The 16,386-nt window shown below is 37.1% G+C and overlaps 1 protein-coding gene and 1 non-coding gene across 3 annotated transcripts in view; both read right to left on the reverse strand.

The window, feature by feature from the left end:
- Nucleotides 1–16,386, reverse strand: part of ap1g1 (adaptor related protein complex 1 subunit gamma 1) — an 88,935-nt gene that overhangs the window by 46,883 nt on the left and 25,666 nt on the right. For both annotated transcript variants that reach the window (XM_073070160.1, XM_073070159.1), the window contains exons 7-10: nucleotides 9,461–9,556; nucleotides 8,125–8,205; nucleotides 7,382–7,480; nucleotides 1,048–1,103 (exon numbers count right to left, since the gene is read on the reverse strand). In XM_073070160.1, the coding sequence (XP_072926261.1) occupies nucleotides 1,048–1,103; nucleotides 7,382–7,480; nucleotides 8,125–8,205; nucleotides 9,461–9,556 (332 nt within the window). The remainder of the gene's footprint in view (nucleotides 1–1,047; nucleotides 1,104–7,381; nucleotides 7,481–8,124; nucleotides 8,206–9,460; nucleotides 9,557–16,386) is intronic.
- LOC140741012 (small nucleolar RNA SNORD71) lies at nucleotides 7,121–7,207 on the reverse strand. Its single transcript, XR_012101989.1, has one exon. It is a non-coding gene; the product is annotated as a small nucleolar RNA SNORD71 (small nucleolar RNA).

Raw genomic sequence — 16,386 nt, forward strand, 5'->3', positions numbered from 1 at the left:
ATATTTAATTTACTTAAAAAAATAGTTTGGGAAAAGGTTAAATCTTTATCCACATCACAGTTAACTTCAAACCTACGAACTCAACCTTTAAGAGTAAAACTAGGAAAAACAGTGTTTACAAAGAGGCACTCAAGTTTGTCTTTGAGCAGTCATAATACTAATACAATGATTCCTCAGTATTACTTAAATGAAAATACTCCACAATCAATAAATGATGCAATCAGTACTTCATTGAATGGGTAACCATGGTTTTAATTGTGGTTTTTTAAGATTAAAAACACAAAGCATATTATCAAGAATATTTTAAAAACTTGTTTTAATTATGGATTGGAAATAGTGAAGAAATCTAATTAAGCCTTCAAGTACAGTGAAATACACCATGGTATCAGGATGCAGTTACTTTCTTTATATATATATATAAGACATATACACATATACACACACACACACACACACACACACACGATTAGTATACAGTATAATTATACATGCAAGTGAACTTCTACTACTTCATATTACTTTTGTATTCTAAATTCAAGTTGAAAAGAGCAAGTTATTCCACTTAAAGTAACTCTAAATTTAGAGTTATAACACCTGAATAAATGCCATAATTTGTGCCGAAAAATCCTGATCACAAGGAAGCTGATCTGGATTCACACACACAGCTTTTTATTGTTATATGGGATAGTGTCACAGAGCTTATGGAAATGGCTGGCACAATGAGCAGTCTATATTTAAAGCAAGGTGGCAGGTTGAATGCAGCCCAGAGATTTTGACACCTTCAGCTAATGCTGTGACCCCATATATTCATTAGCTTCAAACTAGCCCCCACAGACTCTTGGCTTAATGGTATAGGTCCATGGCAAAAAAGAAAGGCTGGGAACCCCTGGAGTAAAGGATCCACTTCTATCCTACCTGTCTATACCCAAGGCAACCTATTCTATTTTATATACAAACCAAACAGAAGTTTTGCTTCCCCTTTCATTTACATATTTTGCTTTTGTCAATATATGATTTTAATAAAATTGTTTAAGTTTACAAACATACCGAATATTTTTGTCATTGTTTAGCAAGAATCGCCCCAAGATATTGATGGCTAAAACCTGCAATGAATGAAATAGGATGACATTTATATTGAGTTGATCAACTTAAAATAATATACACAGTCAACTCACTGCATTATTAAAAGTCTCCACAGTTGCGATATTTACATTTTTTTGCCAGTGCCAACTAAGTGTTCACTCTTCACTTTCTTTGGGATATGAAGAGTTATCTCCGTATAAGTGTATTATATTTTAGCAATTTATTTTAATACCAAGTAATTACAAGTTAATTATAAGCAAAGCATAGATATTTTGATCGAACAGTACAATATTTCCATGGAATCCTCATATAATATGCTTCTTCCCAATCATTACCAAGTTAGTTAACACATGAAAAGAAATGAATAGACCATAATGCCCTTTCAGCATGCTGTAGTAAACATCGTAACTAATCTTGTGCAAAATACACTTTACAGTCTATACAATGCATCTTCTGCTTCCCTTTATGTCCAAACAGCCGATAATTTTAGTCTTGATTATATTCAACTGAGCATCCACAAACCAATGTGAAAAGTCTGTAACCTGCGTACAGAAACATCTCCTTGTCTCAGTCCTAACACCACAATCCATTACCTGAGACTAGGCCCTATATCATAACACTTACCAGCAAGATGAAACTGCCTGGTATCATCTCTGCTGTTAAATATCCTCATTCACTCTCCTGGAGCAATTTCTTTGTTCCAGGATTTGGCCTAATGATTCTACAAAACTATGTTAACAGTATAAGAAATAAGAATAAGCTATGTAGTTTCTCTGCCAATTATTGAGAACCGATTTTTGGTTCAATTATATTTTCTTACCTGATCCAAAATGGTTAATTTTTTTAAAGTTCAAAAATCCCATACTGTATTTTACTTAAATCAACATCCTTCTCTCTCAAGGTAGTGAATTCCAAAAACTTATAACCCTCCAAGAGATTTCTCATCTTAATCTTGTAATCTGAACTATTACCCTCAAATAATATCATCCAGCTCGCTTCCAGAAATGTGAAGTCACCTTAGAATACACTCAATGTTCCATCCTTCCCAATTCCAAGGAATAAAGCGTTTATCTGCTCAATCTTCTTTCTGACATATTTCTTCACAGTTTCTCATTGTGATTTCCCCCACTAAAAGACTAACTTCCTATTTATCCACTGTACCATCTGTTTGCCCACTTAACCATAATCCGCTAGCACACTTGGTTTCCTCCTGACTTCATAACCTTTTAAAACACGCCATGACCAGGTGAACTTTACCATTCTATTCCCATTTAACACCACAAAGACCACCAAGTTTTCTATGCCTTAACAACTCAACTGCTCATCTAAGTATTTCTTAAACATTGGGAGCCTGTGCCTCCACCATAAAGATAGTATGCTTCAGATTCTAACCAGCATCTGGATAAAAATAAAACTCCCTCAGATCCCATCTAAACCTGAATAAACCTATGCTTCTGATTTAGAAAATGGTTAAAGTTTCTTAACAACCTGTCCTAACTATGCTTTCTCTGAACACCAAGTCCTGCCTCAGCTTCCTCCCTCTAAAGAAACAAATAGTGAATTCAGTCTCAACTCAGTTGAAAAGTTTCATTTTATTCTTACATTCTGGTAATTCCCCTCTACTCTATGACCTTCCGTGAGTATGAAAACTAAAAAATAAACACAGTACTCCATCTAGTTTAATGAACATTTTACTAGGTTGCACCATGACCTCAGTGCACTTGTGTGCTGGTTAAAGTTCAAAGTGAAAAATTATCAGAGTACATACGTCACCATGTACAATCCTGAGATGCTTTTTCTGTGGACATACTTAGCAAATCTATAGAACATGAAGGCAAATGCGCTATATGTTTTCACCAGACATAGATTATACAGATGCTGGAAATTTTGAGCTATACAAAATGAAATGATATTTAGCCATTAGTAAGATTTGGTTGCAGGAGGGGCAGCACCAGTAAGCTCAAAGCCCTGAGATTCCATTGTTTTAGACAAAATAAGAGCTGGAGGGATTAAAGATGAAGGAGTGGGATTACTAGTCAGGAAAAATATCATGACAGTGCCCAGACAGGACAAACTGGAGACCTTGTCTACTGAGGCTATATGGATGGAACAGAGGAATTAGAAAGGGATAACAACGTTAATGGTATATTAAGACCACCAATTGTCAGCAGGAGTTAAGAACAAATTTGTAGAATGATTGCAGATTGTTGCAAGTAACACAAGGTCATGAGGTACTGGAGTGTAAGAAATCCAAGAGAACATTTAAGGAGAAATTTAGGAAGGCTACAAGAAGGTTTGAGGTTGCATTAGCAGTCAAGGTGAAGGAGAATCTCAAAGGTTTCCACAGATGTGTTAAGAGCAAAAGGAAAGCAAGGGACAAAACTGAATGAGTGGAGCTGAATAAATGGATCTTTTGCATCTGCATTTATTCAAGAAACAGATTCTATAGAAGTGAGGCAAAACAGCAGAGGACCACATACAGATTACACAGACCAGTGAGACAGACATTAGTAGTAGGTAAATTATTGGAATGTATTTAAAGGGACAAGTATTTGGATAGATAGGAACTGATTAGGGATGGTCAACAAAGCTTTGTGTGTGGTAGATGGCGTCTAACCAATCTTAAATGGAATTGTGGATATTGTCAGCATGAACTTTAGCATGGAAGGTTGGTCAAGCTTCAGTCACTTGGCATTCAGGATGAGATATTAAATGGAATTTGACATTGGCTCCACAGGAGAAGCCACAGAGAATGGTAGTTGATGGATATCTCTCTGATTGGAGGCTTGTGACCAATGGTGTGTTGCAGGAATTGGCACTGGGTTCATTGTTGATATATCTACAGTTGCAAGTTGTGAATCCTTTGCAATTACCTTGCTTTCTGCATTACTCATAGAATGTGGTCTGATCTTCATCTAAGTCAGTAATGGACAAACACAATTTGCCTAAACTGATAGCACACAATCAACTATTTATTTATCACGTCTTTATTGAACACATTCTTTAATCATTCACAATCCAGGCTGGAAAAAGTACATGTGCCTTTGTATTTGATAACTGGTAGAACCTCCTTTAGCAACAATAACCTCTACCAAATGATTCCTGGAGCTGCTGATCAGACTTGTGCTACGGCGAGGTGGAACTTTAGGATGATGTAGTAAACTGGACCAGCATTTGAGGTCATAGTACACAGCAAGCAAGGTTATCAACTATTGCAGCTGTATCTGGACCAGCCGGAAAAATGGGCAAAAAATGGCAGATGGAATTTATTGCAGACAAGTGTGAGACACTACTCTTTGGGAGGTCACACCAGGGCAGGACTTACACAGATAGTGATAGGGAGCGCAGGAGAACAGAGGGATCTGGGAATATAGATTCACAAGTCCTTGAAGTGGCTTTACAAGTAGTTAGGGTCGTAAAGAGAGCTTTTAGCACAATGACCTTCATAAATCAGAGTACTGAGTACAGGAGTTGGGATGTTACACTGAAGTTGTTTAAGACGTTGTTGAGACCTAATTTGGAGCATTGTGTCTAGTTCTGGTCAGGAATAATATCAGTAAGATTGAAGGAGTACAGAGCAAATTTACAAGGATGCTGATAGAACTTGAGGACCTGAGTAATACAGAAATGTTGAATAGGTTAGGACTTTATTCCCTGGAGCATAGGACAATGAAGGGAGATTTGATTGAGGTACACAAGTTATGAGGGGTAGATAAGGTAAATGCAAGCAGGCTTTTTCATTGAGGTTGGGTGAGACTAGAACTAAAAGTCATGGGTTAAGGGTGAAAGGTGAAATGATTAAGGCAAACTTCACTCAGGTGGTGATGAGAATGTGGAACAAGCTGACAGTAGAAGCGGTGGATTCTGGCTCTATTTCAATATTGAAGAGAAATTTGGATGGTACATGGATGGGAGGGGTATGGTGGGCTATGGTCCAAGTGCAGATCGATGGGACTAGGAAAATAAATAGTTTGGTATGGACAAGATGGGCCGAAGGGCCTGTTTGTGCTGTAGTGTTATCCAACTCTATTGACTCTAAAATGCTTGAGGAACTCAGGATGGTCAGCATCTATGATGAAAAGGGTCTTCACCCAAAAGGCCGTTTGTTTCCGTCCACAGAATCTGCCTGACCTGTTGAGTTCTTCCAGCATTGTGTGTAATGCCTTCAGCACATTTTCCTGTGCTGCCGTCTTAAGGGATCATTGGAGACTTTACAGCAAAGTCCTGCTGTTCCTCAATTCTCTAGGGTTCTACCATTCTTTAGCCGTATTAACCCTTCCAGCATGCATTATTTGGATTAAACTTCACCTACTTCTGCTCAGCCCATCTTACCAACTATTCAGTATCATCTTGTAGACCAAAGTTACTCTCCTCACTATAAACAAGGCAAATTTGTGAATTTAATCACAACTATATTCACTTGCAATTACTGTATATAATGTAAAGACCCAAGCACCAGTCCCTGTGATACACCACTAATCACTATCTTTCAATGTAAATAACTAATTTCCACCATTCTCTCATTAATTTTGGATCCCTTGGGCTCTAAAGTTTCTCATGTAGCAGCTTGTAAAATTAACTTTACCCCTCAAAACATTTCCAATTATTTCCCTACTAATATAGTTAGGCTGACCCGCCTGTAATTACCTGGCTTATTCCTACTGCCTTTCTTGATGAGAACATTACATTCAATGTCTTCCAGTCATCTGGCATCTCACTTGTGGTCTGTCAGGACTCCAACAATCATCTTTCTTCTCAGTAATTTGTGATAAAACTCATCAATCTATGGTGATTTATCCACTTAAGTGAGCTGATCAATACCTCCTTTTTAAAGGTAATTTAAATTAAATGTGAAAGGCCAAGGGCCCAGTCTTATTCTAATGATAATCAATAGTTGCATCTGCTAACCAGAAAAAAAATCTACAAATTTTTCCTGTTCTTCAATCTGCTGTGCTATAAAAAGTTACTCCCAACTTCATGTTTATTGTCAATCCTCACAGCCTCCTGAGCAGAGTAGTTTGCTGGACCACTTTACTGGGCAATTACACAACTGACCTGTTCCTCAGGTCAAAATGGATAGGAATAGCAGACTTCCTTCCCAAAAAACAGGTATCATTTTACAACAATCCAGTTGTTTATAATGAACAATGCTAACTTTTCAAATTCAAGGCTTACTTATCATAAATTCCTTAAATCATGAGGATTGTAAATTATGTTCAGATCAAGTATCCAAACCGATGACTAATAGTCAGCTACCTCTCACAAAACCCTGAAAAGAGAAATTCCTGCAATTTCCATATTCTGACAATGTATCTAAGCTCTGGAAAGAACAGTATACACAAAAGGTTTCAAGCAAAAACAACAAATGTTGATACTCTAAATTGTTCGTATATTTAATATAATGTGGGAATGTTGTATCAAAGTATGTTCATGAATCAGAGCGTGTAAGCATGAATGTAATGCAAGATTACTCTGACCCCCTCCCCCCCCCCATAAGTTGCAAGTTCAAATTCAAAGCTGTCAATTCTTCACCCATTATCTGGCTAACAATGGACGGGTTAGTTAGTTCAACAGTAATAAATTGTTTTAAGTTTTGAAATACGATTGTGATACACTTCACAATATTCAGCTACACAATTAAATACCACATGCTGCAGCAATAAAAGCAAGTTGTTTTCGATGAAATGAATTTCACACATCCAACTGTCCAGAAAAGCTAATGATATTTAAGTCATCATCTGTAGCAAACGATGTGGCAGTGCAGAGTAATGCAAAATACAATTTCTTAGCCATCTTTTTTGAAAAGTGGCCACATCTGTCCATACCAACGTAACAGCTAGAATAAAATCAGAGGTTACCACAGCTGAAATCACACTACAATTACTCTGATAAGGTCAATTGTGTATTTTATAAACCAGACTATATATGATGATTTTCATGAACTATTTTTAAAGCTTGAAAGGTTTTGGAACCTGTTCCACTTATGTAATGAAAAATGCACAGTTTCAGAATTTCATGACAGTCAGTTTACTGGTTAGATATTGTCTCAGATAATTGTTGATCAGCACAGTTACAGAAAACTCTGCCAGTGGATCACTCAATGGTTTCATCATCTGACAACACCAGGAAGAAAATTCAAATAGCTTCCATAAGGAAACTGGACTAGTCAGTTTTCCTCTTTCAATCAAAATTGCTAGGGAGTTTAGTGGTACTTTCTCTTGTCTCTTGACAAATTTTGAACTACAGATTTAACTTTGTAATTAAGATGGCTAAAGCAGGTAACATTTATGCTACATACCCTCAGTCCACTCTCTGACTTGATGTCCATAATCGTCAAAACAGTTTCATATAAAATTGCATTACCCACATTTTTGCTTGTTTCTGTGTTTGTTGCAACCTAGGAAATTAAAATACACAGTAAGAATCTCATCATCTTCCTCAAACTATCATGCAGTCAGTTCTTTCCAAAATCCAGATTGATACCATCTTTAAATTCTTGCTGGATCCATTTCACAGATCATAATGAATGATCTCTTTAAATGTAAATTTTTGCAGAATTACACCCGTTTCTTTTAACATCCGGTATACAGTTCAGATCTGTGATACAGGCAAAATTTGATTCATTACACAATACAGTGTGTTAAAAAACTATTAACTTTAGGACAGCAAACTTATATCGGCAATACACCCAAAATCCTGAAATAACTACGACATGAATTGTCAGAAGAAAACTGTCCACATTATTTCATGTGTGCACGTAAATACGGGTATATTCAAACAATAAAGCTCAAAGTGATTTTTAGAAAATTGAAAATGACAAACACACAGTAGTTCGCAAGAATCATCTCATTTTCCTACCTTAAAAATTTATGCTATACAGATAACAGAATTGGTCAGAATTAAATTGCGTTATCTAGAGACTTTAAAGGCATGTAGAAATATGGTCAGACACCAGACAACTAAACATTCTGAAAACAGATTTTCAGTTCTTACATAAACCACAATATTAGTAATTTTGAATGAATGCTCTGTTGTGCTCACTTGTGCAAGGATGTCGTTCATAGCTTCACTTGAGTCATCATCATTTCTGCCTAACATTCGTAATAACCGCAATATTCGAACCTAAAATTACAACGTAAAAACTTAATGAGTGACTTGTTGTGCTTAAAAGATGACATATTAACTGAAATTTTCTGTTACAAAACCTTTTATACTTTCACTGGTGTTGAAAATGCTTCTTTTGTGCTATTCAGCATTATGCTTTACTTTGCTGTCAACACCACTCCTCAGTTCAGTTTACTAATACACATTACAATTCCACAAATCAGTAACTTCAAGGATTGTGGATTGATTCCATTCATTGTGGATTGATTTAACAGCAGTTATAATTTGTCTCTTTTACAGTTTCAGAATTAATTAAGAAGATTAATTGAGGCCATAATCAATACCCTGAAAACAAAGCAGATATTCCAATAAACTTTTATTATATAGAATATACCAAATTTCAAGTCAAACTCACTAGGATCATGAAATAAAAAGATGCAGAATATATGAAATAACAAAATGCTAGAAAATCTCAGGTCAGGTAGCAACTGTGGGAAGAGAAACAAAGTCAACGTTTCAAGTCCAACATCCTTTTTCAGAACTGGGAAAAGACCTTGGTCATGAAACATTAACCGTTTCACTTTCTACTTATGCTGCCTGACCTGAGCGTTTTTAGAATTTCTTTTATGCAATTATTTAGCTCATTGAGCACAAGGCAAAGACCAATAACTAAAAGGCTTACATTCATTTACACACTGTATTTTTAAACTATAAGGGGTGCATCTTTGCACAGGAATAATTGAGCAAAGCTGAACTGTATTCAGCAAGGAATTAACTGTATTCAGCCTTTAGTATCAGATCCATGAGCTATAAATAATGACATTTAATTTCCATGGTTGAAATAGATAATTCCCAAAAATTAAACTTCTAAAAATTCACCAAGGGCATCTTTAAATCCAAGTTATGCATTTTAAAATTCAACAACAGAATATTAAGACAATTAAAATACAATGCCACAGAACAAAAATGTTCTATCACAAATCACAGTTTATTCCTAATGAAGATACAAAATTAATCTTATTGGGTTATTAATCTTGTCAAGCTCTTTCAGTGAATATATGAATTGCTTCAGGAAGACTGCACTGCATTTATAAATCATGATGAACTATTCTTCCAAATATAATCAAAGCATACTGTCACCCAACAGATAACGTTTTCAATAAACTACCCAACTGAAGATAAAGATGACATTCAATGACACTGAATTCTGCCACTCCCATTAATATTTAAACAACAAATCTTATTAAATGATTCAAGGAGCACAACAACTGACCTGAAGGAAAGGATCACTAATGCCAGAGACATCATGTTCTGGTGAGTAGCCAGACATGATAAGGTTTTTCAGGATCCGAACAAGCTGAGGAACCAACTGAAAAAAATGGATTAAATCTCAGAACTTATTAACAATACAAGAAACAAAAACATTAAAATTAAAGCCTTCACAGACAATAGAAACATACTGACATAAACAGGGCCAGGCCAGTGATTTAAAATCTCAGCTAAAAGGATAAATGCAATGCATATTTTATGGTTTACATCTTAATTTGTGTAACAAGCAAATCATTCTTCTCAGCATCAGAACACAACTTCTTATATACACATTTTGATGCATTTATTTGGATATTTTTAACATTTAAGAAAGTGGTTTCCATTAATTACACTGGCCTTGAACAAAAAAAAAATCTTTCCAACCATCATGCAGGGTGTAGTTCTCATTTTCAGAATGAAATCTTACCTTTTCATTCTAGAATCATGTAGGATTTGCAACGAGAGGAATAAAAAATTACATACTTGTGAGAATATTGGGAAACATATTGAAAGAAAAAAATCCATTCTAACAAGTAGCAGTCTATGTTTTTGTTCTGAAGATCAAAGTCTAGTTTTAAAAAAAGCAAAAGCAAACCTATAAATAACCTTTTCCCATCCACATGAAACAGAATTTCAGACCCCATCTTTAAATACTCAAGAATGCAAGAAATGTGCAGCTAGTTTCATCAATATGATTGATAACATGAAAATATTAGTGGCAATGGGTTACAACAGCCTATCAAGCCTACCCTGTAATTCAATACAATCATGGCTGAAATATTCCAGGGATCTCTTCTAGATCAGCTTTCAAGCAAATTTCCAGATATAAAAAAAATTGCTCTCCCTCTTCAATCAGCTCCAATACTGAAGCCTCCACGACTCAGGGTAGAGAATTCCAGAGATTCATTAACCTGTGCAAGAAATTTCCATGCATCCCTATTTCAAATGACTCCTCATCTAACTCTGCACCTTGGCTCAGACTCTTCACAAGTAGCAGCAGCATTTTATTACCTACTCTATCATGCCCCTTGGGGTCTTGCTTAGAATCAAAGAACCATTTAACTATACAACTTAAAAACATGCCCTCTCAGTCCACCTTGCTCATGCTAACCATGATGCCTTTTTACACTAATTTCACTTGTCCACCTTAGACCCTTATCTCCCTTATATCTTTCCTACCCAAATACCTAACCAAGCTTCATAACATTTGAAGCATTCAAAATATGTTTCAGAGTTCAGCCCTGTTTCTTCCAAACTCCATAATGAATAGAATCATTCTTGCTAGAGCAAAACTCTCATGCCAAGTCGTCCAGGCCACCCAGACTGCCTACAAGAACTAGCCCATTTGCCTGCATGGAGCCCCATCTCTCTCTAAGCCTTTCATATCCCTGTACCTGTCCAATTGTCTTTTAAACGTTGTAAGTTTAGCTACCTCTATAGCTTTCTCTGGCAGCTCATTCCATATACACACCACCCTCTGTGTGAACAACTTGCCCCTCAAGGGCTCTTTAAACCTTCCCCTATTTGAAACAAATTAATTTGAAAGACAATTTTTGATGAAAATCTGGAAAATAATTTTATCTGAAAGCAATTGACCTCATAGACTTTTCTCCTCCTAGGTTTCTTTATCTTTTTAATATAGTGTTAAAACAGGAGTGGTGTGATGTTCTATGTTTTGGAATTGTGTTTGTTGGATTTACTGGACTTTAAAATGCTGTTTCACAAAGTATGGGTACAAATGGCCATGTACAAATGTTTTCTATCAAGGTGTTAGTCACTTACTTCCTAAGCTTTCGAAATTTATTAAACATGCTGTTATAATCAGGGAATTTCTATTAGGCATGTTTCATGACAACTTCTCCTACAAAACTTCCCGGATAAAATTTAGTCTCAAGACAAGGGAACCAAGCAATAAATCAAAAAGCCATATGAAGATTAAAACTAAATTCAACAACACGCAAGGGCCAAAGCAAGCAAATATGAGAAAAAGAGAGCAATAATGGTGAGCAGATCACTGAAAAAATACAGATTATAAGAATGGGCAAAGGAGTGCCATAATTGATAAATTAGCACTTTTGTTCATGCAGTTAAACCAAAGTACAAAATAACACTCCAATGAACTAAATTTGATCAGGATTGGAGAGGGGGATCCCATCCCATTTATTGACAGATTTTTAAAACACAATAGTGATGGAGAAAACAACAGCGCAAATCTCCAAGTCGCATTGTTTCTACCTAGGGTATACTCCTAAATAGCAAAGCATTCTAGATTCACGATTCATGTCACTGCACTGGAAAATTTCCACTGTTACTTGGTTATTTAGGGAATACATAAATATCTACAGATCTTCCACTTTAACATCAGATGTTGGAAAATAAATGGAATGAACCATCAGGAACTGTATACTTCTGTGCACTCTTATATCAATGAATCAAAGTATTGCATGAATTTGTGAAGGGTAGGCCATACTAGCTAATCTAATTGAAATCTGAGGTCAGTGGCATAATAAGAGAACCCATTGGCTATTATAGCACCTCAAACCTGCCCTACCATTCATGGCTGATCCATGCTAGCCTCAACTCTGCTGTACTAGTCCCCCATAATCTTCAATTCCTCAATCTTTCAAATGTTTACCCATCTCAAACTTGAATACATTCAAGGAACTTGCATCCACCACCCTGGAGAGATGGCAGAAAATACCAGATTAATTACACCATTTAGAAGGCATTTAGTGAAATTCTGCATTATGCATAGAACAAGCAATAATCCCACCACATCATGGGAAATGGTTGAGCCAACACCAAAATAAAGTGCCTTGTAAAAGTATTCATCCCCAAATCCTTTTATTCAAATAAATGAGTATTACAACCAGGAATTTTGATCAATTTAAATGAGAATTTTTACTTGTGAATCACCTGTTCCTCCTCCCCCACCCACACCACGGTAGAGCCAATAAAAACAGAGAAACCATAAAGCATGAGAAACTAAAAATTCAAAAACTGAAAAGACAACAGTTCAAAAGTATTCATCCCCCTTTGCTCAGTAGTTAACCACTCCTTGCAGCCATTACAGCCAGTAGTATTTTTGGATTAAACTCTTAGCTTTGCACAACTTGATGAAGCAAGATTTGCCCATTCCTCCTTGCAAAATTGCTCAAGCTGTGGCAGGTTAGTTAGGTGGTGGACAGCAATCCCCATGTCTTGGTAGAGATGTTTGATTGGGTTAAGGTCAGGACTCTGACTGGCCCATTCAAGGACAGCAATTTTCTTCATTTAAAGCCACTCCACAGTTGCTCTGGCAGTGCACTTTGGGTTGTTGTCCTGCTGAAAGACGAACATCTTCCCCAGTTTAAGCTCTCTGGCACAGGCTTGCAGCTTTTAATCCAGGATCTCTGTATTTAGCAGCATTCATCTTCTCACAAGTCCTAACCAGATTTACAGTCCCTGCTGCCGGAAACAATCCCCATAGCATGGTGTTATCTCCTCCATTCTTCACAGTTGGGATCGTGTTACCTGGCTGATGCACAGTATTAGATTTACGGCACTCGTACCACTTAGTGTTGAGATCATAAAGTTCCACTTTGGTCTTATCCAACCACAAGACTTTCTAACACATCTTTACAGTATCTTCTAAGTGACACTTCACGAAGTCTTTAGGGGCAAGGATGTGTCTTTTTTTTAAAAAGCTAGAGCTTTGTCCATGCCACTCTTCCATAAATAACCTTTTCGTCCAAGGCCTCAAGACATTGTGGAGCCAGGAGCTTCATCTCCAGTTGTAGCCACTGACTTCTGCAGCTCACTCAGAGTGACTGTTGCCGTCAGAGTACCTCTCTTATAGTACCATTCCCCTCCTGCAAGAGGGGTGGACTGACTTAGGCAGTGTGTGTGGTTTCATACTTTTTCCAAGATGAACTGCATTGAGCTCTGAGGTAGGTTCAGTGCCTTTGAGATGGTCTTGTACCCTTCCCCAGAATTGTGCTTCTAAATTATCATTTCCCTAACTTGTCTTGAAAGCTCTTTTATCTTCATTTTGGTTTGGTCTGTTGAAAATCTAGCATACTATTGGACCTTATGGGGGGGGGCAGGGGGGTATTTATTTTTATGATTGAAAACAGGTGATCCTCCAATTTTCTACATCAACAAAGTTGGCGATTGGTAAGGTAATACAGTAAATTCAGAAAGTTAGCATAGTAAATTACAAAGAGGAGAATACTTTTTCAGCCTCAGTTTTGGTTTTTAATGTTTCGTAAATTGTTGACAAGTTTTAGAATTTTTCTTTAAATGTGACATGATGCACAATGCTTTGTAGATTAGCTCAGAAAATCCTAGTTCAATATAGTAGGTTCAAATCCCACTGCTGCCTGTAAGAAGTTTGTACTTCTCCCTGTGACCACATGGGTTGCCTCCAGGTACTCCAACTTCCTCCCACAGTCCAAAGACTGTGGTATGTTAATTGGTCATTGTAAATTGCTGATTAGGCTGGGACTGAATCAGGGCATTGCTGGGCGGTATAGCTCAAAGGTCAGAATGGCCTATTCCTCGCTGTATCTCAGTAAATAACTAAAAATAAATACATTAAATTTAGAAAATGAGAGCAAAATGTGAAAATTGTTACGGGTACTGAATAGTTTTTCAAGGCACTGCGCGCATAATCTGACCGAGAGGATAAATATTTAATTTTTCTGCAAGCAAGCATTGAATATAAACTTCGCTCAGGCTGAAGTAAGCTTTCGGAGATGGTGGTAAACCAATGCATTTAAACTGCAGAACTTCTTGTTAAAGTACTCTAAAGTGCTTTGGGTAGGAAACTGAAGGATTTGGACCCAGCAACAATGAAGCATGGATGAAATACTTTCAAGTCAGGTTGTTATGTAACTTGGGGAATATGCAAATAGCAGCGCTCGCAACTTTCTCAGTGAAAAGTCTCTGGTTTGGGAGAAGCTATTGAAATGGCATGGGCAATTACAGGAGTGTATTGTTAGAAGGCATGCCAATGGTGGTGGATGAGGTGCCAATCAAGGGAACTGATTTGTCCAGAATAGTCTTTCATTGGAAGTGCATCCATCGCAGAAAATGGGAGGCATAATTACACTGATGGATCAGCAACATCCCAAAATAAATAATAAGTAAATGATCTTAAAATAAAAGTATTTGACAACAGTTTGTAGGGAATTGAAATTCCATTAGACTATAAGACATGAGAGCAGAAATGGGCCATTCAACCCATCATATCTGCTCCACCATTACACTATAGCTGATTTATTAACCCTCAACCTCATTTTTCTGCCTTCTCCCCATAACCTTTGACATTCCGATTAATCAAGAACCTAGCGACGTCCACATTAAATATACCCAAGGACTTGGCCTGCATAGCCATTTGTAGCAATGAATTCCACAGGTTCATCATTCTAGCTTTAAGTAATTCCTCATCTCTGTTCTAAATACCTATCTATTCTGAGACTGTGCCCTCTGGTCCTCGACCCTGCCACTATAGGAAACATCCTCTCCACATGCACTTCATCTAGGCCTTTTAATATTCAATTGTTTTAAATGAGATCCACCTCCCCCCCGGCATTCATCTAAACCTGAGCATGTACAGGCCCAAAGGCATCAAACGCTCCTCATGCATTAACCTTTTCATTCTTGGGATCATTCTTGTGAATTTCCTCTGAACCCTCTCCAATGTCAGCATGTTTTCTTAGGCCCAAAATTGCTTACAATGCTCTAAATGTAGTCTGACCAATGCCCAATAAAGCTTAAGCATTACATCTTTGCTTTTCTATTCTAGTCCTCCTTTGTACCTCTGATTTTTGAATTTTCTCCCCATTTACAAAATAATCCACTTTTTTTTTCATTCCTTCTGCCAAAATGCATGACCATGCACTTTTTTACACTATATTTAATATGCCACTCCTTTACCCATTCTCCCAACTGAAGTCCTTCTGCAGACATCTTGCTACCTCAGCACTACCTACCCTTCCATCTAGTTTCATATCATCCTCAAAATTGGAAATAAAGCCATCAATTCCTTCATTCAAATCATCGACAAATAATGTGAAAAGAAGCCGTCCCAACACCAACCACTGTAGAAAACCACTAGTTATCGGCAGCCAACTAGAAAAGGCCCCTTTATTCTTTGCCTCTTGCCAGTCAGAGAATCTATCCATGCTAGTACCTTTCATTTCAAATCATGGCGTCTTATCTTGTTAAGCAGCCTCACGTACAGCACCTTGTCAAAGGTCTTCTGAAAATCCAGTAAACAATATCCTTTCCTTTGTCTATCCTGTTATTTCCACATAGAATTCCAACAGATTTGTCAGGCAAGATTTTCCTTTAAGGAATCCATGCTGATTTTAGCCTATTTTGTCATGTGCATTCAAGTATCCCCAAACCTTATCCTTAAGACTCCAACATCTTTCCAACCAACTGAAGTCACTCTAACTGGCCTATAATTTCCTTTCTTCTGTCTCCCTCCCTCTAAAAGAGTGGAGTGTCATTTGTAATTTTCCAGCTCTCTGGAACTATTCCAGAATCTAGTGATTCTTGAAAGATCCTTACTAATGCCTCCATGATCTCTTCAGCTACAGTACATCTTTCAGAAACCTGGGGTAGAGACAATCTAGTCCAGGGGACTTGGCTACCTTCATATTTGCAGCCTCCCAAGCATCTTCTCCTTAATAATAGCAACAACACCCACTTCTGCCCCGACACACTTGCACTTCTGGCATTCTGTTAGTGTCTTCCATAGTGAAGACTGACGCAAAATACTTATTCAGTTTGTCAGCTATTTCTTTGTCTCCCATTACTACCTTTACAGCATCATTTTCCAGCAATCAAATATTCACTCTCAACACTTACTCTATATTTCTGAAAACCCATTAATATCTGTTT

This window comes from Hemitrygon akajei, chromosome 17 (assembly GCF_048418815.1).
Source record: "Hemitrygon akajei chromosome 17, sHemAka1.3, whole genome shotgun sequence".
Lineage (NCBI taxonomy): Eukaryota > Metazoa > Chordata > Chondrichthyes > Myliobatiformes > Dasyatidae > Hemitrygon > Hemitrygon akajei.